Source organism: Musa acuminata, chromosome BXJ3-1, assembly GCF_036884655.1.
Source record: "Musa acuminata AAA Group cultivar baxijiao chromosome BXJ3-1, Cavendish_Baxijiao_AAA, whole genome shotgun sequence".
Classification (NCBI taxonomy): Eukaryota; Viridiplantae; Streptophyta; class Magnoliopsida; order Zingiberales; family Musaceae; genus Musa; species Musa acuminata.
In genome coordinates this window covers 4,486,893-4,505,985 of record NC_088349.1, presented here as the reverse complement: position 1 = coordinate 4,505,985, position 19,093 = coordinate 4,486,893, and the positions used below count along the sequence as shown (strand labels likewise).

The 19,093-nt window shown below is 38.5% G+C and overlaps 2 protein-coding genes and 1 long non-coding RNA gene across 9 annotated transcripts; all 3 read left to right on the top strand.

Annotated features, from left to right (window-relative positions):
* The first annotated feature begins 205 nt into the window (after positions 1 to 205).
* LOC135629370 (uncharacterized) lies at positions 206 to 12,368 on the top strand. 7 transcript variants are annotated; one of them, XM_065136624.1, is made up of 12 exons: positions 490 to 630; positions 1,670 to 1,764; positions 2,213 to 5,072; positions 5,176 to 5,269; positions 5,404 to 5,465; positions 5,567 to 5,632; positions 5,721 to 5,810; positions 7,471 to 7,647; positions 9,266 to 10,021; positions 10,393 to 10,488; positions 10,583 to 10,714; positions 12,103 to 12,368. In XM_065136624.1, the coding sequence occupies exons 2-9, from the start codon at positions 1,688 to 1,690 to the stop codon at positions 9,299 to 9,301; spliced, it is 3,462 nt and encodes a 1,153-aa protein (XP_064992696.1). In that variant the 5' UTR covers positions 490 to 630; positions 1,670 to 1,687; the 3' UTR covers positions 9,302 to 10,021; positions 10,393 to 10,488; positions 10,583 to 10,714; positions 12,103 to 12,368. The 7 variants fall into 7 exon arrangements, with proteins under 7 accessions (XP_064992693.1, XP_064992692.1, XP_064992691.1 ...); XM_065136621.1 differs by having other exon boundaries at positions 206 to 630; positions 1,670 to 5,072; positions 5,176 to 5,203; XM_065136620.1 differs by having other exon boundaries at positions 206 to 630; positions 1,670 to 5,072; positions 5,176 to 5,257.
* Positions 12,369 to 12,875: 507 nt separating this feature from the next.
* On the top strand, positions 12,876 to 13,505 carry LOC135628340 (uncharacterized). Its single transcript, XM_065134960.1, has one exon. The coding sequence runs from the start codon at positions 12,876 to 12,878 to the stop codon at positions 13,503 to 13,505; it is 630 nt and encodes a 209-aa protein (XP_064991032.1).
* A 989-nt stretch (positions 13,506 to 14,494) lies between these two features.
* LOC135628891 (uncharacterized) lies at positions 14,495 to 15,183 on the top strand. The gene is made up of 2 exons (XR_010493076.1): positions 14,495 to 14,665; positions 14,827 to 15,183. It is a non-coding gene; the product is annotated as an uncharacterized LOC135628891 (long non-coding RNA).
* Positions 15,184 to 19,093: the final 3,910 nt, after the last annotated feature.

Here is a 19,093-nt window from a genome sequence, read left to right as displayed (position 1 = left end):
TTTTTTTAAGACATCTTATGAGTTTATAATTAGTAATAACACCGATTGAAATTTCTTTCAGCAATAAGTCAAATAATAATCTATGAGGGAGGTAATTACAAAAATACATACACACGTTACGTACACAGCGAGAAGGACAATAAAAAATAATTAATTATGAGGGATATATATAAATATATGTGCAAGTTTACCTTTTCCTTCCGCCGGTAATCCTCAGTCGACGGATAGTAGAAGAGAAAGAGACGACTGAAACGAAGCCTTGAATCCAAGCCCTCCCTCCTCTGTCTCCGTCCCCATGGAGGACGCTCGGAGCCGAAGCGACGGCAGCTCTGAGCAGTCCGCCGACGCCGACGTCCTCGGCGATCGGTCCAGGCGTGGTGCCCCATTCGCTGATCGCCTGGGCGACTACGCCGAGATCTTTGCCGACCACGCTGGTTCGATCTCCATTCCGTTTCTCGATCTACCGCCGGCTCTGGACGGCTTCGATGCTGCTGCCCCTGTCCGGACCCGGGGCGCCGGCTTCGACTACTCCGATGTGTTCGGGGGTGTAGACTCTGGAGAGTCCGCCGCTCTGCACGATGAGCTCTTTGCGGCGCCTAAGCTGGAGGAGACTTGTTCTTCGAAAGGGAGGTGTGGGTTTGAAAGAGCTCTCCTTTCCCCGTCTTGTTTGAATGCTAATCTTTATATGCTTCTCTCCTAGCGATCTACTGACTCTTGTTCCCACCAGTGGTTGAGCTTATTCTTCTCTATGTTTGTGCTTCCAGCTTAATTTGCACTCCTAATGGATAATTAGCTTTAGCACCTTCAAAGGCTTCATGTCTACTTCTCTTGAAATGAGCTGTTAGAGAGACAAAAAAAAAACATGGTTCTTCAGAAATGAAATTGTTCTTTGCCTACTAAGGGAAGTAGAGGACTATTTGGAGTTTGCCAACCAGCTGTTACTATGGTCTTCCAAGAACACTCGTCTGTTTTTGCATTGTTGGTAACATGATGATGATATTACCTTACTATTATCTTAAAGTACGTCAAATATCAGGTCGCATATATGCATGTTCCATTGTTTCCCCTTGTGTTCATGATTGCTGAAGGATTTACAGATAATTTTTTCTCTGTTGACAATTGTAAATCCATTGTTTGAATCTCTTTTCTGTTTATTTTGGTAAAGAAAATTGCCATTGTAATCCTATAAAATGCTTTATGATAAAGGATATTGGGTTGAATAGGTATGTTGTCATGGACGTCTGGAAAAAACCCTTCTAGTGCATTTCAAAGTCAGGAGTCAAACAACATTAAGATTGTCTCCGAGTTTCGCATTACCTGGAAGTCCTTTCTTTTTCTAATCTATTTGCATCTATTCTGGTGACCTTAGGAAATTCTTTTGACTGCCTCAAGGTGGACTTAAAATTACACAGGAAGTTTCATCATGATTTGATCTCCATGGGGAATTTTATCTGGGAAAGTATTTTTTAGGAAATGTTGGATACAGATGATCGACTATTTTGCTCATATGCATTCAGTCTCTTTTATCTCTTTCTATGATTTAATTTTATTGAATAGGATATAAAATTTTGTATTGGCAAGTATAATTATTTGTATAAATATCTTTGTCCTAAAAGGTACGCAGATATGATCATTAATTAGTTTTTGTCTTTCTTTCATTCATCAAAAGGACTACAGAGGAAGCAACATGCAGCCAGCACATGACGAGAGAACCGAAAGTCACCCCAGAACAGTCACATGGGGGTCGTATGACTTGTCAAGAAGGTGATAGGTCCTCACCAAACTCCACTCCTTCAGATATTTGTTCCACACAATTCAATGTGTCATATAACAAGAGTAGCCAAGGAAGTAAAGAGGGTGCAATGAGTGGAAAAACACATATAACTCAACTTCATGCCATTCCTGCATTTAGCTTTGTTGTTGACACAGACACCCCCTTCCAGACTATTGGAGGTGACGGCCCTCGAAACATGTTAAATGAAGGAGTAGATAACAGGAAAGACCAAAATAAAGTTTTAAGTGCCTCTTCTGGCAATATTTCAAAGAGTTCAGAAAATTACTTGAGAGCAGATCAGAAGAATACCAATAGATATCCTGTTTCTGATAATGGGCATGCAAATGCAAGTCATCATTCACACTCTTTTAGTCATTCCATATCAAATGGGAATGTACCACCCTCTGATACTGTGTTTTTTACTGCATCTGAATTCAGTCTTCAGACACAACCATTGAGAGTGCCACCACCATCAAGGCCATCTCCTAGGTTATATGATAAGCAAGAACTCTCCAAACCAAGGTTGTCGTCAAGTTCAAAATTTGGCCTGGATGAAGTAAGCTTCCTAAAATCAATTCCTAAAGAAAAAGACTTCCATGTGCGTCAAGAGGTTGCCAAGGACAACTCTCCTAGCTTCACTGATGTGCAGGTCGATATTAGTTCAGCTGCTGCAGCTTCTGTTGCTGCTGTAAAAGAAGCAATGGAACTTGCTCAAGCTAAACTAAAAAGGGCAAAACAGTTGATGGAAAGAAAACATGGTATCCTTCGGAACAGCAGGAAGCTAGGTCACCTTGAAAGCATGAAATATAAAGAACAAAAACTGTGTCAAGCGTCACCGAGGCGTGAAGATTTTGATGAAATGCTAGTTGCTTCAGAGAGAAGACAGGAAGTTACAAGTACTGCCAAACTGACTCCATGTGATGAAAAGAAGGAAAAAGTTAAATTTACCGAAGAGGAAGGAAAGGCAAGTCAAGTAAATGACTTGAAATCATCTGAATTGCTCAGTGGATCAGCAGGCAAATACAATGAGCTGGTGAGCAGTGAGAATCACATACTGATTGAAGAGGTATCTGAGAGGAAAGATTTTATGAGGAAAACAAAAATAATTACAATGATCGGTGAGATCAAACAAAATGAGAGCACAAATGATACACTGGCTTGTCAAACTGAAAGCAACAGGAACTTGCAGAAAGATAAGGCAGCACCTGTGGTTTGTGTACATGAAGACAATTCTAACTTAGAAGCTCATGTGTCTCATACGGAGGAAGTTGAGAAGCCAGGAGAGGTTCACAAACTCCACATACAAGAAGAGGTAACAAAAGCACCATGTGCAGGTGAAGAGACTCTTTCATCTGCAAGGAGTGAAAAGAAAATGGAACCTTCATATTACTGTAATCTTCACTATACTCATGTTGACAAAGAAGAAAACAGCAAACTGAAATCTGCTTTAGGGAAGTCAGCAGCTGCTAAACCTCAAGTTCAAAACTATTCAAAGGAAATTGACATCACTAACATAGCTCCTGTACCTGGTAAGGGTGAAGATAAGTTTAACATGGCCAGTGTCACTGTTGTGCAAGAAGAAATGGATATTGAAGTGCCTTATGTATCATGTGTATCAAAAGGGGAGGGAAGAGTAGCAGCTTCTAAGTGCACAGATTCTGAAAAGACAAGGAGAGAAGAAAAGCAATGTGATGCCGAGAATGTAAATCGATCTGAAGGAATGATGGTAGTGCATGAGCAGGAAAGACGAGAGGAACTAAATATGAAACAGCAGACATGCTTATCTGCAGAAAATGAAATAAGATTTAAAGAAGATAAAGAAGCTGATGAACTTGAAGAGGTTCTGAAGAAATGGAAAACATCAGGAAGAGCAACAACACTTGAAGACCAAGAGAAGCTGATCAAAGCAACAAAAGCTGCCTTCTGGCTAAATTATGATGGAAATAATCCAAAAGAAACTCAGCTTGAACTGCAGCAAAGGGACAAGAAAAAAGATGCAACCCCAGAGCCATACAACCTGGAAAACTTTGAGGGACAGAATAAATATGAAAGAGGTTTTCAAGTTTGTGGAAATGAAGGTATTATAGAAATTCAAGTTGAGCCTCATTTTATGGATAAAATATTCTCCATAAATACAATTCCAATTATCTGCAACAGGCCTCTTCACATGGCTTTGAATGCCCAGCCATCTAATTTATCGGAAAATGAAGTTAACTTATCATATTCATCTCTAATTGCAACTGATAGACTTCCTGTGGCTTCTCAAAAGATTATTTTGGATACTAAGAAAACCGAACAAAAAGAAAAAGAATTAATGGAGAAAAAAGGAGTACAGATAAAGAAACCATCAAGAAATTTAAAAGAAAAAGAGAAGGAAAGAATTCAAGAACAAGAGGAAGAGAAAACAAGGTTATTGCAAGAAGCAATTGAGAGAGAAGAAAAATTAGTAGAGGAAGAGAGAACAAGATTATGGGAAGAAACAAAAGACAGGGTAACAAAATTGGAAGAAGAGAAAAAGCAAGGAAGGCTACTAGAAGAAGCCAATGAGAGGGAAAGAAAATTGAAAGAAGAAAAAGAACGAGCAAGGTTATCAGAAGAAGCAAAAGAGATTGAATGGCAAATGGAAGAAGAGGAGCTAGCAAAGTTGTTAGAAAAAGGAAAAGATAGTATAATGAAAGAAGAAGAGGAGCAAGCAAAGTTGTTCAAAGAAGCAATAATGAGGGAAATGAAAGTAGAAATGGCACGAGTAAGGTCATTAGAGGAAGCAAAGGAGAGAGATAGGAAAGAAGAAGAGGAACGAGCACAGTTATTAGAAGAAGCAAAAAAGAGGGAAAGGAAATTAGAAGAAGAGGAGAGGGCAAGGTTATTAGAAGAAGCAAACGAGTGGGAGAGAGGAAGAGAAAAGGACCGACTTGCCGAGGAAAGAGCAATCCATGAAGCACATGAAAGGGCATTTACTGAAGCCAGAGAAAGGGCAGAAAGGATGGCTGTAGAGAGGATTACTTCTGAGGCTCGGCAAAGAGCACTAAAGGAAGCCCAAGAAAAGGCAAAGAAGACCTCTTGTGATGCTCTGGACAAATCATTAACTGAGAAGGCTTCTAGAGATGCTAGGTTAAGGGCTGAGCGTGCTGCAGTTGAACGGGCCACTGCAGAAGCTCGTGAGCGTGCTATAGAAAGAGCACTTGCTGTAAAAGTTGCTGCAGATGCCAGAGAGCATGCTGAGAGATACAATGCTACTTCTAGAGACACAACAAGGAAAGAAAATGTGACGGAAGAGTGTTCAAATACCAGAGATAAGGTAGAGGTTTTCTTTTTGCTAATTCAAAATTCAGCTTTTCCTCTTTTGCCTTCTTATTTATCTCTTGGATAATTAACTAAATGAGTTGTGGTGTGACATACAGGATGGCCCACTTGATGCACAATTTCAAAGTACTAGTTCTTTGAACAGTTACCAAGCAAATTCAGATTCTAATTATCAACAGAGTAGTAATTTTGGTGAACCATTTTTTTGTTTTTGCCATGTGCCATCAGTTTATAATTTAAAGCTTCTACAGTTCTGTTGAAACTCTATATATTTACTTTTCTTGTAACTTGGGGTTATTCTGATAATTGATTTGATTCAAATGAAGGTGAATCAGCTTTAAGGTGTAAAGCTAGACTAGAGAGGCATCAGAGAATAGCTGAACGTGCTGTATGTCCACTTTCTATCACATAACTTCTGTTTTCTGTAGGGCAAAATTGGATTTGGGATTTAGATTGTCAGTCTCAAATAATTTGCTTTGTGGTCCACAGGCCAAAGCTCTTGCAGAAAAGAACATGCGGGATGTTCTTGCACAAAGAGAGCAAGCTGAGAAAAATGTAAGCTTTTTGAAAATTAACAAAATGTAGCAACAATTTGATATGTTCTTTCTGTAGATGACCAATCTCAATAAAACTGTGGTAGTAGAGGTTGGCAGAGTACCTGGATGGTGACATTAAGAGATGGTCGAATGGAAAAGAAGGAAATTTGCGTGCACTGCTATCAACACTGCAATATGTATGTATAGATTTTGGTTTCCAGTTTTTATTTTAATATTGTTGTTTAAACAATTTTATTTGCCAATGTTCTCTGCCAGTTGCTCTTTTGTGGAAAGAAAAAGGTGACTTTACTAAATTTTTTTTTATAACACAAATTTATTTCTTCACTATTTCTGAAAAATCCTAGGGACTCAGATCGAATAGACAAGTTGGAAGTTTTGGTTTGTTAAATGGCTAGGCTATGCTATTGTGGTATATTGATGCACTAAAATTCTATATCAAGGTAAACTTATATTTGGATAAATGATCCATATCAATTGGTCTGAGAAGTTCGATTGCTTCTGATGTTTCTTCAGATGGATTTTAAAGAAGTGATTTTGATACCATTTATAAGTACCTTAGGTGACTCTATCTTCTTTGATGTTGGGTAATGGGTACTGAAATCCTAACTCTGATGTCGCTTTTGTATATGCTCTTGAAAATTGGAATGTGTTAAGCTGAAGTGTGTAATTTCAGACCTTTTACACAGAATTAACTGATTTTTTATGTTTAAAATGTTTAAGCTGAAGAATGTCATTATTACTCAGTTTTTTGGGTTAAATTATTATTGAGTGGTTAAATTTCTTTAACAGATATTAGGTCTGGTTTACTTGGAAGTGAAAGAATGATTGGAAAGTGCCCATGTTAGGCATTCTCTAACTCACTTGACAGTTGGTGTTCTCAAATTTCAACAACGAAGGACTCTTTTGATATCAATAGGAAATTCTTGCTGATTTTTCTTCAAATGATTTTGTGTTATGTACTAATATGTCTATGTTGCTTGATAAAAATCTTAGTCAATGCAATGCCTGAATAATGCATTTAGTAACATAAGTTGTCTTGTATTTCTCTTAAAATATAATGCTGACTAGCTTCTACTATCACTGGTATTTTACACAAAAATCTTAGCTTCTACTATCACAAAGTTTTCTTGGCATACTGATACTTTACATCAAGGATTGAAATTACGTATCGTACCAAAATTTCGAGACTTATTCGATATGGTATCATATACCGAGTGGTATATTTCGGTATACCGCTTGGTATATATATATAGGTAAACCGCTCGGTTTACCTTTATGCAAGGCGACATCGCCTCTCTTCCCGGGCGACATTGCAGATAAAAAAAAAAAATTTGTGACGTCGCCTCCCTTCTCGGGCGACGTTGCCAAGACAACGTCGCAGATAAAAAAAAAATTGCAAGCGACATCGCCCGAGAAGAGAAGAAAAAAAAATCTCCGCCTCTCTTCACCCCACGACGTCGATGCCTCTTCTCCCGTGCACGGATGAGAAGTCGTCGACAGACGAGGAGGAGAGCGGCGATATCCAGGTTCTCCCTTTTTCTCCTATTTCTTTCTTCCCCTTCTCCCTCTTCTTTCTTCTCCCTCGGTCACCGTCAATGATAATGCCTCAATCGACGACGATAACGCCTCAATCGACGCTACCGCTTAGTAGCTGGCGGTCCGTGTACTGGTCTGTTGACGGACCGGTACGTACCACCCGGTACGGGCGGTATCATTCAGTATTGCGGACCTTGCTTTACATAATTAAATAGTGAAAGTGTGAAACTAGAGGTAGCAAGCATGTCTTGACTAAAAAAATATTCTCAAAATGTTTTACTTGATGTTTTCCATTTGCAGATCCTTGGCCCTGAGAGTGGTTGGCAGCCTATACAACTGACAGATGTTATCACATCTTCTGCAGTAAAGAAAGCTTACAGGAGGGCTACTCTCTGTGTTCATCCAGATAAGTTACAGCAAAGAGGGGCCAGCATTCAACAGAAGTACATTTGTGAGAAAGTTTTCGATCTCCTTAAGGTGACTGGTTAACTTTATTGACTTTCTTGATAAGATGGACAACTTTAAATGGATGAAAGCTTTTACAAAGTCTTTAGTAATCAAAGGGGTTTTTCTATTTGCTGAACTTCTAGGATCGATTTAAGGGAACAAGAAAATCAATTTTGTTTTGGTGGCACTAGTTCCACTCATTTTCTAGCTGGTAAACCATTTTGTATTTGGAAAGTGATAATAGTGGTTCCTGCTACATATGTTGGATTCATGAATGCTTTTGAAACTTCCAGTGATCTGTGCTTGTTATGATATAATTAAAATATACACTTACTTTTTGGGGGACATAATTTTTTATGCTATTTGACCCACCCCCCTTGAGCCTTTTTCTTTAACATTTTTTCTGAGGGATCCATGATTAGCAATATGCATTTCATAAGGTTTGAGATGTAACATTAGAGAAGTATGGTAGTACAGGCCAGGAGGGGGAAGGTGAGTGGTACATTTAAAGTCATTTGTAGCTCAGTATATGTCTTTTTTTTATTATACAAAACCCACTTATATGAGATCTTCTCAATGTCACTACGTAAGTGCAGAAATGTTTAGTAAGCTTCCTTAACAATGTAAATTCTGATGTTGCATTGTACTGTCGAAGAAAGTAAACAACATGCTCTCATTCAAAAGTTATTTTCCTTGGTAAATAGAGTAATGTCCTTGAATTTGTGCTTTTATTATAAAGATGTCTCCGTGTCAATGTAATATCTAGTATCTGTTTAACCCTGTTCCAGCTTTTGAGATTCTATGATAGTTTGTTCTAGAGCAGCAGATTAAATCCTCTTGATCAAGTTCATATCCTATGTCAATTGAGGATCAAATGTGGGTTTATTCATCATGAATTGTCACTGTCCTAATTCATTTTACTGTGTATTTAACCACTAATGATTTATATCATACCTCTGCTTTTGGCTTTGGCCAGCATTTGATATTTCTAATGCTTACAATTTTGAAAAGGTTAAACAGTCATCAATCTGTAAAAAATGTGAATTAGTTCTTAATGACACCATGTTCACAATTTTGTCAATTTGTTATTGGTGTTAGCATTGTCTTGTTAAAATTCTTTATTCAGGCTTGCTGGTTGCCCGTGAGCAATATTCTTTCCTAATGATTGTCAAATGTTTATTCCTACTTGCTTAATAGATGTATTTGGTGTAAATAGTACTGTTTCATGCATACATAACTTGAAGCAAATAGGTAGTCTTCATGATGTTAGTTTCTTGCTATAGTTTGTGATTATCGACCTTGAACCATCATCACATGAAGTTTTAAATCATAAAGGAAATTTCACCACTTCTTTTGCTGCATATGGATTCCAAGCCCTTTGTATAAATTTATATGTATAATTTGCATAAGCTTTTAGTGCTTGCCCATCCAACTCTTCATTCTTTGCTCTCATTAGTTAAGTACCAGTATACATAAGCTCGACTTACATTCTTGTGTCTGAGAGTCTTAACAAGCCAATCCAAGCTGTATGCATGACCTAGTGAATCACACTCCACTGTCTATCCCACTGTCACAGCACTTATGTTCAAGATTGTGTTTTCTTATATCTGGTTAGATTTGGTTTTAACTCTGACGAAACTTGATGCAGGAAGCTTGGAACAGATTCAACTCAGAAGAAAGATAGCAGTTGTAATGTACACTATAGCATTTGCCTCTCAATCTTTCAATTATTGTCTAGAAATAATGCATTGAAGTTTTGGAAAGAAAACATCAGTTTTGTAATGATTATAGCGACTGAGCATTCTTGGCATTTGAGGATTTGAAATTTGTGCAAGTGCACTCTCTAAAATACTAGACTTGTTCTGATCTTAGGATAAACACCAAGCAGGGGTGCTTCACGTCACAAAGTGATTTGTGACAGTAAGATTAGCTAGGCATTCCTCCACGGGCTAAATCATTTGAGAATTGAGATCATCTTTTCATCTTGACAACGTCAAAGTATGATGGCAACATGGCATGGTGACAAACATAGTGGCAATGATCTTTGTTGTGTTGCAAGCTTTCTACCAGTTATGATCATATCTCCCTCATCTGCATGGCATGCAACCTGATCGAGCAGCCACCTGAGGAGATTCTTGAATCCATCGATAGAGGAGAAAATGGCAGGATGCTGTGTCTGAGAGTCGTCAATCCCTCATGTTGATGTTGCTTGGCGTCGCCAATAAGAAGTTGCTCTCACCACTGAGACAACAGTCTATTCGATTTTTCCTTTTTTCAGGCTATTAGACTTCCACACACTTCTTTGTTCATCTGAAGGTTTCAGCCTGAGGAGGCCAGCAGATGGAAGCTTCCATTTTCTGTAGAGTGAATGCTGCTCTGATCACTCTTAACATCTCCAATTTCGGTGAGTTCATTGTAGCTTTCTTCGTCTTGCTTTCTTTCAGACTTTTATTAATATATATGCCTGCACACACATGCAATCAAGAAATTGAAATCTGAACCTATGAAAAGTTTTTGTGTTGACCATTATATACTGCAAGAGCAATGCTTGTAGCTTTATATTGCTTTCTTTTACATCTCCAGTTTTTTTACTCAACACACACACAATTATATATATGAATCTTAACGCATTGTTCATGCAGAGGGAGAGTGTGTGTTGTAATAAATTTTGTAAACCTTTTTTTTAAATTAGTAAACGAATTCCTTCCATGCAGTGTCGTGTAGCCTTGCATGAAACTTTAGCAAGAGTGAAACTTAGTGATTAATAACATGCAGGAACTACTACTGCTTCTCAGATGATACTACCAGAAGGAAAAGAGAATTGCCCATGAAGATAGAAAATTGCAATATGCTTACTGAAACTGGAACATGGTATCAGTAATACTAGTCCTGAGCTTGATAGCTTCATTGAGTAACTACTTTGTTGTCCAGGGACATCTTCAATGTACTTTGTCTTGTTGGACAGGGAAGCATCTTTCAAAGGGAGACAAATGTTATCGGCACTCCAGACCTTCGATCTACTACTGGCATCTACTAAACTTTTATCTGAGAAGACCAAAACAACTCCGGTAGCATTTATCAACCTTAGCAAACATTAGTAAGTTACTTCCAGTTGCTTTGATATAATATTTTGATAGTCTAAACAGTTCTTTTTGTTTCAGAAATAGTATAACCTTAGCATTCACAAAATTACATCACGTACTAATGTGTGTTTTTTGGTTTACTGCTTCTCTGCTCCTTTCAAACACCAACTAGATTACCTAAAACAACAGGTTTCTCTCTTTAACAGCACACTTCTTGCAAATTAAGATCAATCCTGACTTTCCCTGTATACAATTTCTCTTGCTGCAAACAATTTCTGAATTCAAGTCACAAGTTAAATTACACTCTTACAAGTGTAACACATACTACTACTATTCTTATAGGAAAGCAGGTTCTGCTCTTCTCCACAAGGTTTCATATTGTTTTCTCTGCGTCACTAAAGAAGCAACTGTATCACTGCATGCTAAAACAACAGTAAAATCTTCTTTCTAGATTGATGACATTTCAAATATCTATTCCACAAGTGCAGCATCCTAACTTTAGATATCAAAATGATACAAAAATTGATTAGTTACTAGAGTATTAAAGCGAATTATGCTTAATTTCCTGACTGGTATGAGATTTAACCGTTGATGTCTCTAGAAATGCAACAGTACATGAAAGAGTGTGTGTGTGTGTGTGTGTATCATGCTCATGGGCAGTGATTCTATGGTCTGCATGAGATAGTTGAGAATTTATTTCTAGCTCATCAATGAACTCATGGTTGCTTCCCTTAGATTCAGCTTTAACCTTGTTAATTTCCTGGTAAAGCATGTATAGCTTCAAGTGCACTTGCATATGACTAGATAGAAGAAAACTGGGCATGCATGATTTAGAGGCTTTGCTAGATATCATGTTTGATCACAAGAAAGAAAACCAAAAGTTTGTGCAGTGGTTGCTGGGAATCCAGCTGCAGAAGAACTTGCTTCTTTTTTCCTCTCTCTCCATTCATCTCATTGCCTTTTTGAAACCACTACAGCAGCAACAGATAAAGGCTAGGTTTTAGGGCTCTATCACCCTGGAGCTAATGGCCATCCCCTTGAAGTTGCCAGATTCTTGAAAGAAGTGGGTTTGTAAAGTAGGAAAGCCAGGGAATCTGATTCCAAGGAGCCAAGCACGATGCAAACACTTGGTATCAGAGACCACGTCACTGCATGATATATAGACACACACACATGTGATATGTTTAAGCTTGATAAGATTTTATAATCTCGGATAGATCGATCCGGGAAATCAAGTGAGAGGGAGGGTTTTATCAGAATTAATGTTTCAGAATAGAACTTTAATTGGTACATTTTATATTTGCGAATCGATGAATGCCTTTATTTTGATGAGTCTTTACCTAATCTACACTTTTGTGGATGAAATATACATGTTTTCAATCATATCATTTTCTTTCCGCAGCCGATCTCCCAAAAGTTGTACCTGGACATGGCCGCCCTGCAGTGGCGTTTGGCTTTCCATGTGTGCTGCTGTCTCCATTAGAATCGTAGTGCTTGAATTGGCAGCCGCGAGTTCCCAACCCGTCCGCTTTGAGGAAGAACATGCCTTGTCGATTCTGTTTTGATAGTGACTGTACTGTCTTCAGTGTTTGATCCGGTGGTGACTCATTGAGTTTAAATTCTTTGTCTATTCTCATTTGCGTTATAGATTTAGCTTATATTGCTCAACTCATGAATGACAGCACAAGGATCAACCAAATTATATATAAGCTGCTTCCTTGCCACGATCACATGCAAAAAAGGAAAACATAATTAGTCCATAAATTAGCCAAAGATCATAAAAAAATCACCTTCAATAATAAAAGATGTCATTTTGTGCTTTTTATTCGTTGTTTTTGTTGAAATTTAACTCATATTGTTGAATCTTAGCATGGATTTTTCGCTTGCTAAGAAACACAACACGCAGTCCACCAACAATTGATGCTTTAAATATATATATATATATATATATATATATATATATATATATATATATATATATATATATATATATATATATATATATATATATATATATAAAGAAGCAAAAGTGGCGATGCCACCTCTATAAAACCCAATCGGCCTCCGACTTCCCAAGAGCTCATTTCGGTTCCCAGTTACGGAGTCTCCGTTTCGTCATCCGGTGCTTTAAAATTCGTCACCCGGTGATTTGTTTTGGACCGTCAGATCCCGGAAATGGACGCGATCCAAGCGGCGAAAAGGAGGGCGATGCGGCGGTACCGCCGGCTCCAAAGGATCGGAACGCTGCTCCGCTGCCTCGAGGCCTCCGCTGCTCTCTTCCTCCTCTCCTGGTCCTCCGCCCGCATCCCCGCCGGTTTCCTCCGCCACCTCGCCTCCGTCCTCCTCAGCTCCCGCTTCGTCTTCCTCCTCGGCAACGCCATCGTTCTACTCCTCCTCGCCGACTCCGGCCGGAAATTTCCCGCCTCTCCCAACTCCTCCTCCGGCGATTTCTACGAGGAGTTCCTCGAGACCCGCGGCAGCCGGCTCTCCTGCCCCCTCCCGCCGCCACCGGTGGCGGTGGTGTTCGAGGACAAGGCGGTGTGCGTGGAGATGCGCGCAGACCAGCGGAGCCAGTCGGACGGGGTGGATCCTCGCAGGGGGGCGCCACCCGAGCTCCCGGGCGACAAGACGCAGGTGACGGAGGAGGAGATTCCGGCGGATGCGGAGGAGTTCCGGCGCGCAGTGGAGGCGTTCATCGCGAAACAGACCAAGTTTCACCTGCAGGAGCGCATGGCCATCGTCTCGGCGCCCGCGCCCTTAAACTGTTCCGTGGGATCACCAGAACCGACTATTTTACAACAATAAAAATCATATATATATATATATATGGAAAAATAAAAATGTAGATGATATAAAGAGTTATCACGCAATGTGATGACTTCTCTGGAATTTGGCGGCATTATATTCCAAGAAAAATTAGTTTTAAATGACATCAAAGGAAGTATCCACCAATCAAATAATCACTGAAGTAAAAGATTACAAGTAATAGTTAATGTTGGTATTCAAATAATATCTTTTAGAAAATTAATGAGTTTGTAGAATACATATGATCAATAAAATATACTCTTATATAATGATGATAATTTTTTTAAAATATAAATGAGCAATAAATAAATTTATTTATTTATAGTTCTGTTTTTTATCTTACATTATTTTCATTTTGTCTATAATTCATTAAAATTGTACTTCCATGGAAATCAATAAATCATTTTGACATGAAATAGATATTAGTATATTACAGATCATGTTAAACTTATTGCACATCGTTACATGATCCAAACTCATTAATAACCCAAAAATAATATTGAAGTATTCCATATTTTATTTCATTAATATATATTTAAAGTGAATTTTATTCAGTATATATTGATCTGATTTCAATTTTAGTAAAAAAAAAGAAACTATGTACATCGACATTGAGTTTTCTCTCTAGATATAAAACTCAATCGAATCCGTAAATATCGATCGATAGATATATCTTGATCTAATCAATATTTAAAATCTTATGAAGTAATAGTAAATTGCATATATTTAATTAAAACCTCATCCAGTGGTGCTCACTTTAGCTAGATTCACAAATCCAACATAAGATAAATGGGTATTGCTTAGTGGCAGGTTTTAGTCAAAAAGTCCCACAGGCTTCGAAAGAGATATGTCCTTTACGTCAACTTAGATTGTATTTTTGTGAACAAGTGTGGAGTGACTCAAATGATTCTGGAATTCTTGGATGAGGTTGTAGTTATCTGAACGAAAGAGACGAAAGTAAGATCAAGGAATAGATTCTAAGTTCTGATGATGCCTTGTTCAATCCTTCTACTGCCAACCCAACAACACCTTCCCTTCTCCTCTCTCTTTCTCTCTCTCTCTCTCTGATCGTCATTCCCAGTTGATTTGCTTTGTGTTGAATCACAGCAGCTTTAAGAGTGTCTCCCTTTTCACCACATTGATTTCTTTAGCCTTCTCTGGTAAAGCTTGGACGGTGTTTGTTTGAGTGCTTCAAGTTGTATTGCTAAGCCATAACTTGTTGCGATTTTTTGAAGGCAAATTTGATTTCTCGCATCAGATACTCATGCAGCTAAACTAGAAGCACTGAGTACATTTTGCTTTGGCTTGTCTACTGCAACAGGCGAAGGTGCATCTTTAAGACCATGTCCTCATCATCTGGATCCTCCCCACCATTCTAAAAGTCGAAGTAGTGTAGACTAAGTGGAGGCTGTTCTCTGCGGCAGCAATCAAGTTGGGAATGTATTTTACAACCAATCATCTGAGGATTGATGACAGGCTCCGTTTATCTAAGATTTCAGTGAGAGACTGCTTTTACTCGAGAGATGTTCTTGCCCCAAGTTTAGGTCTAAGGATTGAAGTTTCCTCAGCTCTAAGTTGTAGGTCTTTTTGTGCCCGAGTTTAATCTTGATACAGTTACTTCGCATTATGTAGTTTCATATCTGTTATTTCAGAGATAAACAAAGAATCTGTGACTTAATCTAAGCAAGCCATCATCTTCATAGTGGATTCCAACATCCACTAAAACAACATAAACCTAACGAAAGCAGCATATATTCTCATGGCTAAGTAAAGAATGTATATTACTTGTCTCTTTCCTAGGAGGACTCTAACCCTTTGTTTCAGACATCCACTGATCATTAAGATCATATCCTCAGACTATTCTCATGGTTCCCAAGTGAAACGAGGACACTTACCCCATGTACCTCACATGAGAATCTGATTCCCCTGGTCACTGTCCCCCAGCTCTCGCAAGCATCGCCAGCTCTCGGAAATCACTGTGTTTGGCTTCCTGCAATAGTTCGTGCAGATTCTGTGACTAGTTAAAGGATTAGATCCACGGAAAATGTTCAAGAACTGCTTTGTTTCTATTTTAAGAACAATTTATCCTTGATCAAGCTTTAAAAATGGTGAAGATCGATCATTTAGGGACCAAGCAAACAATGTTTTCAGTTCATATATGAAACCCTTGCAGAATTTACGACTCATAACAATATTTTTGCATATTAACTCTTCTTTAATATTCTGGTCACTAAATTAAAAAATTTATATTAGAATCTATATAATTATAGAAGTAAAATATTTAATCTCATCGACTTTACCGACGAAAGATACAATGACAAAAAAATAACTTCAACGTCCTAATTATATTTTTTATTATATTTTAATTAAAATTTCTTAGTCGACTGTTATGGTGGTAGTAGATAGTGGTGTTGTCGGTGATCGCAAGTGGCTGTTGTGGTAGTGGTTGGTCTTGTCGATGTGGATCCAAACATCTACAACTGAGGTAGGGGCAATGATCATAACAATGGTAATGGTTTGATGATGATAGTGGTAGATCTCATAAATGTCCTTAGAGACATTCATGGTGGAGTCCTAGAGGTGGAGTTAAGGACTTCTACGACTTCTCATGAGGGGAGGATGAGAAAAAGGAGGAAGAGCAATGACGGGATATGAGGCAAAGGGAGAGCAAGAAAAGGATGAGGACAATGGCCACGCTAACACAGATGCAAAGCAGCATCACTCTACTATACATCTATAGCTTTTTCTCTACATCGCCCTATATCTGGGTTAGCGTCAATGGAAATGCAAAGTGGCGCTTATCCTTCTTTCCCTTTTCTGCGATCTCTCATTCTTCTTCCCAGTCATCGTCATCATTCTTTTCCTCCTCTCCCTTTGCCTTACTTCCCACCACTGTCCTCCCACAAGAAGCCACAAAAGTCCCTTTAGCACTATCTCGTCTGTGTCCAAAGACATCTCCGAGATTCACCGCCATCATCATCAAATCGCCATTGCTGCCATACCCGTCCCCTCTGTCTGGATTATCAATATTCAAATCTACATTAGTAAGATCGACTATCGCATCATTCTCATCAATCACTATCACAACAATCATGGCTCTAGTGATGTCGTTATCTGTCATCACCATAATAGTCGATTAAGAAATTTTAATTAGGATATGATAAAAAAAAAATATTATTAAAATATTAAAATTATTATTTTTTGCTTATATGTGACCGATCAAAGAATTATCGACCATAGGCCATTTGAAGGTGGGTCTGCTCTGATAACGGTGAGTTTAATGAATGGGCCAACTCCTTCTCGGGCCTTCAGCTGCCTGTCAGCATCTCGTTAGGCGATGCACCGTTCCTTTCCCGTCGGAGATCTATCTCTCTCTCTCTCTCTCTCTCTCTTTCTCTCTCTCTTCAGGAAACCTGTCCAAAGGCCATCCGCGGCTGGTACGACGTCTTCCCTCGAATTCGTCGTGTGTTTTTGGTGACCGTCTGCATGGAAATTGATCCCTGTCGGATCATACTCTCATTAACATAACTTTTTGTTTGGATAATATTGCTATAGATTAGTATTAGAATGTTTGAATATTAAAAGTAATTTATAATTTAATTATACACTCGTTGCTCATGAAAACCACGAAGAATGTTTCATGATTGCATACATGCATGCATTGATTTCATTCCCTAATTCTCAACATTATTAAAGTTCTAAGTCATGCAGTAATATTGCCCAAAAAATGTTAAGCTCATGTGTCAGTTGGGTTAAGATACGATTCAACTTATATAGCCAAACATAATTTAATTTAGAGTTAAACATGAAGCTTAACCTAATCCGTGAGTGAGATTTAACCTAGTTCAAAAATTAGATCTATGCAGTTATAGGAATGACACTAAACACATCGTAATCTCCTCTATCCAATCCATTGTATTTTAACCCAACTTATTATCTATGATCGGCATCTATACTATATGTGATATATCTAAGACTCAAATGGGTTAGTTTGATGTAGGCTAACACTCTACAATATAGTCTAAATTCATCTTTTAGAATGACTTTAGACCAATTTAACTGAGTCAAACTCACTTGATCTAATTAAAAAATTATAAAATTAATCATAAAATTAATTAGAATGACTATAAAATTATAAAATTGTTGATGTAAGAAATGTCATCTTACACTTAGGTGATGGTCATACAGAGGATTGCAAATTTTAGATGATAGCTTTGGAACAGAGTGAATTCTTCTCACCTTTTCAGAACAATCAGTCAAGCAGGTTAAGACAGATACATCTCACATAAGCAGTAGCCTTGTAAATTTTCTCCAGAGAGGTTCATGAAAAAATCTTAGTCGTGTTGATTGATTCTTCCCCCAATTAATGAAGATATTTTAGTAAAATTATTATTTTTTAAAATATAAAATAAAAATAAAAGATATATTCATTGTATTTAAAAGCCTAACAACACTCACACAAATGAACTAACCAACTCAATCATTTATAAAGATTTTATCTATCTTAACATAATCATCCCTCTCAAGAAAAAAATGAAAATAGAATACTTGTCTCAACTGTTTTGTTGTTTGAATAAATTTTTATTTTCAATTGATTTTTTTAGACATGCTCTTCTTACATGGTGAAAGGCATTTAAACAATTATCAAGCATGATCCTTAGGACTTATAGAAAATATATGTATATATATATTAAATATAGTTTTCTAATTGGATCTTTATATATGAATTTTTTAATATTTATTTTGAAGATATTCCAAATGTAAAAGAAGAGCCTTTCTTTGGCGCCGTTCACATGAAGAAGAAATAGAAACGTGGGTCCTTTTCCAGTGAATCACCACTGTCCGTGGACGTTGTTGCACTTGTCAGTGTATCTTTGCGATCACCGCACCCGATTGATTCCAGACCGCAAACCATATTGAATGCACTCCTCTTCGTCGCCACCGGATAGATACGGGCGGGCGTTGCATTTTCCATTTCCCTCTCCCTTTATATCTTCGATCACTCCGAACCATTCTTTGCTCTGCTAAACTGAGCAATGGCCGGGAGAGTTGTAGCAACCTTCTCCTCCTCTTTCCTTGTGTCTCTCGCTTGCGCACTGGTACTCCTCTCTCTAGCGCCAGGTGCTGTCTTTATAAAGCCCTCTCCTTTTCTTGCTCCATTCATCTCTGTCGATGATTCTAACACATCTTTCTCGCAGCAGGAGGATCGGTGAAGCTGGTGCAGGCGCAGGAACAGGTAACTTTCCGGCTCATCTTGGCAACAGTTTACTACTTACTGTATGTATCGCCTGGGGATTGCAGCAGCTTCCTCTGTGCGTTTGCAGAAGACTTGGTGCGTGGCGAAACCCTCGTCGGACAAAGCAACTCTCATCGCCAACTTGGACTACGCCTGCTCTCAGGTGGACTGCAGCGTGCTGCAGCGGAAAGGCGCCTGCTTCGACCCGGATATCCTCATCTCCCATGCTTCCATCGCCATGAACCTCTACTACCGGGCGATGGGCAGGAACAGGTGGAACTGCTACTTCGACAACTCGGCGCTCGTCGTGACGACCGACCCGAGTGAGTCCCCCATCTTCAAAAACCGATCA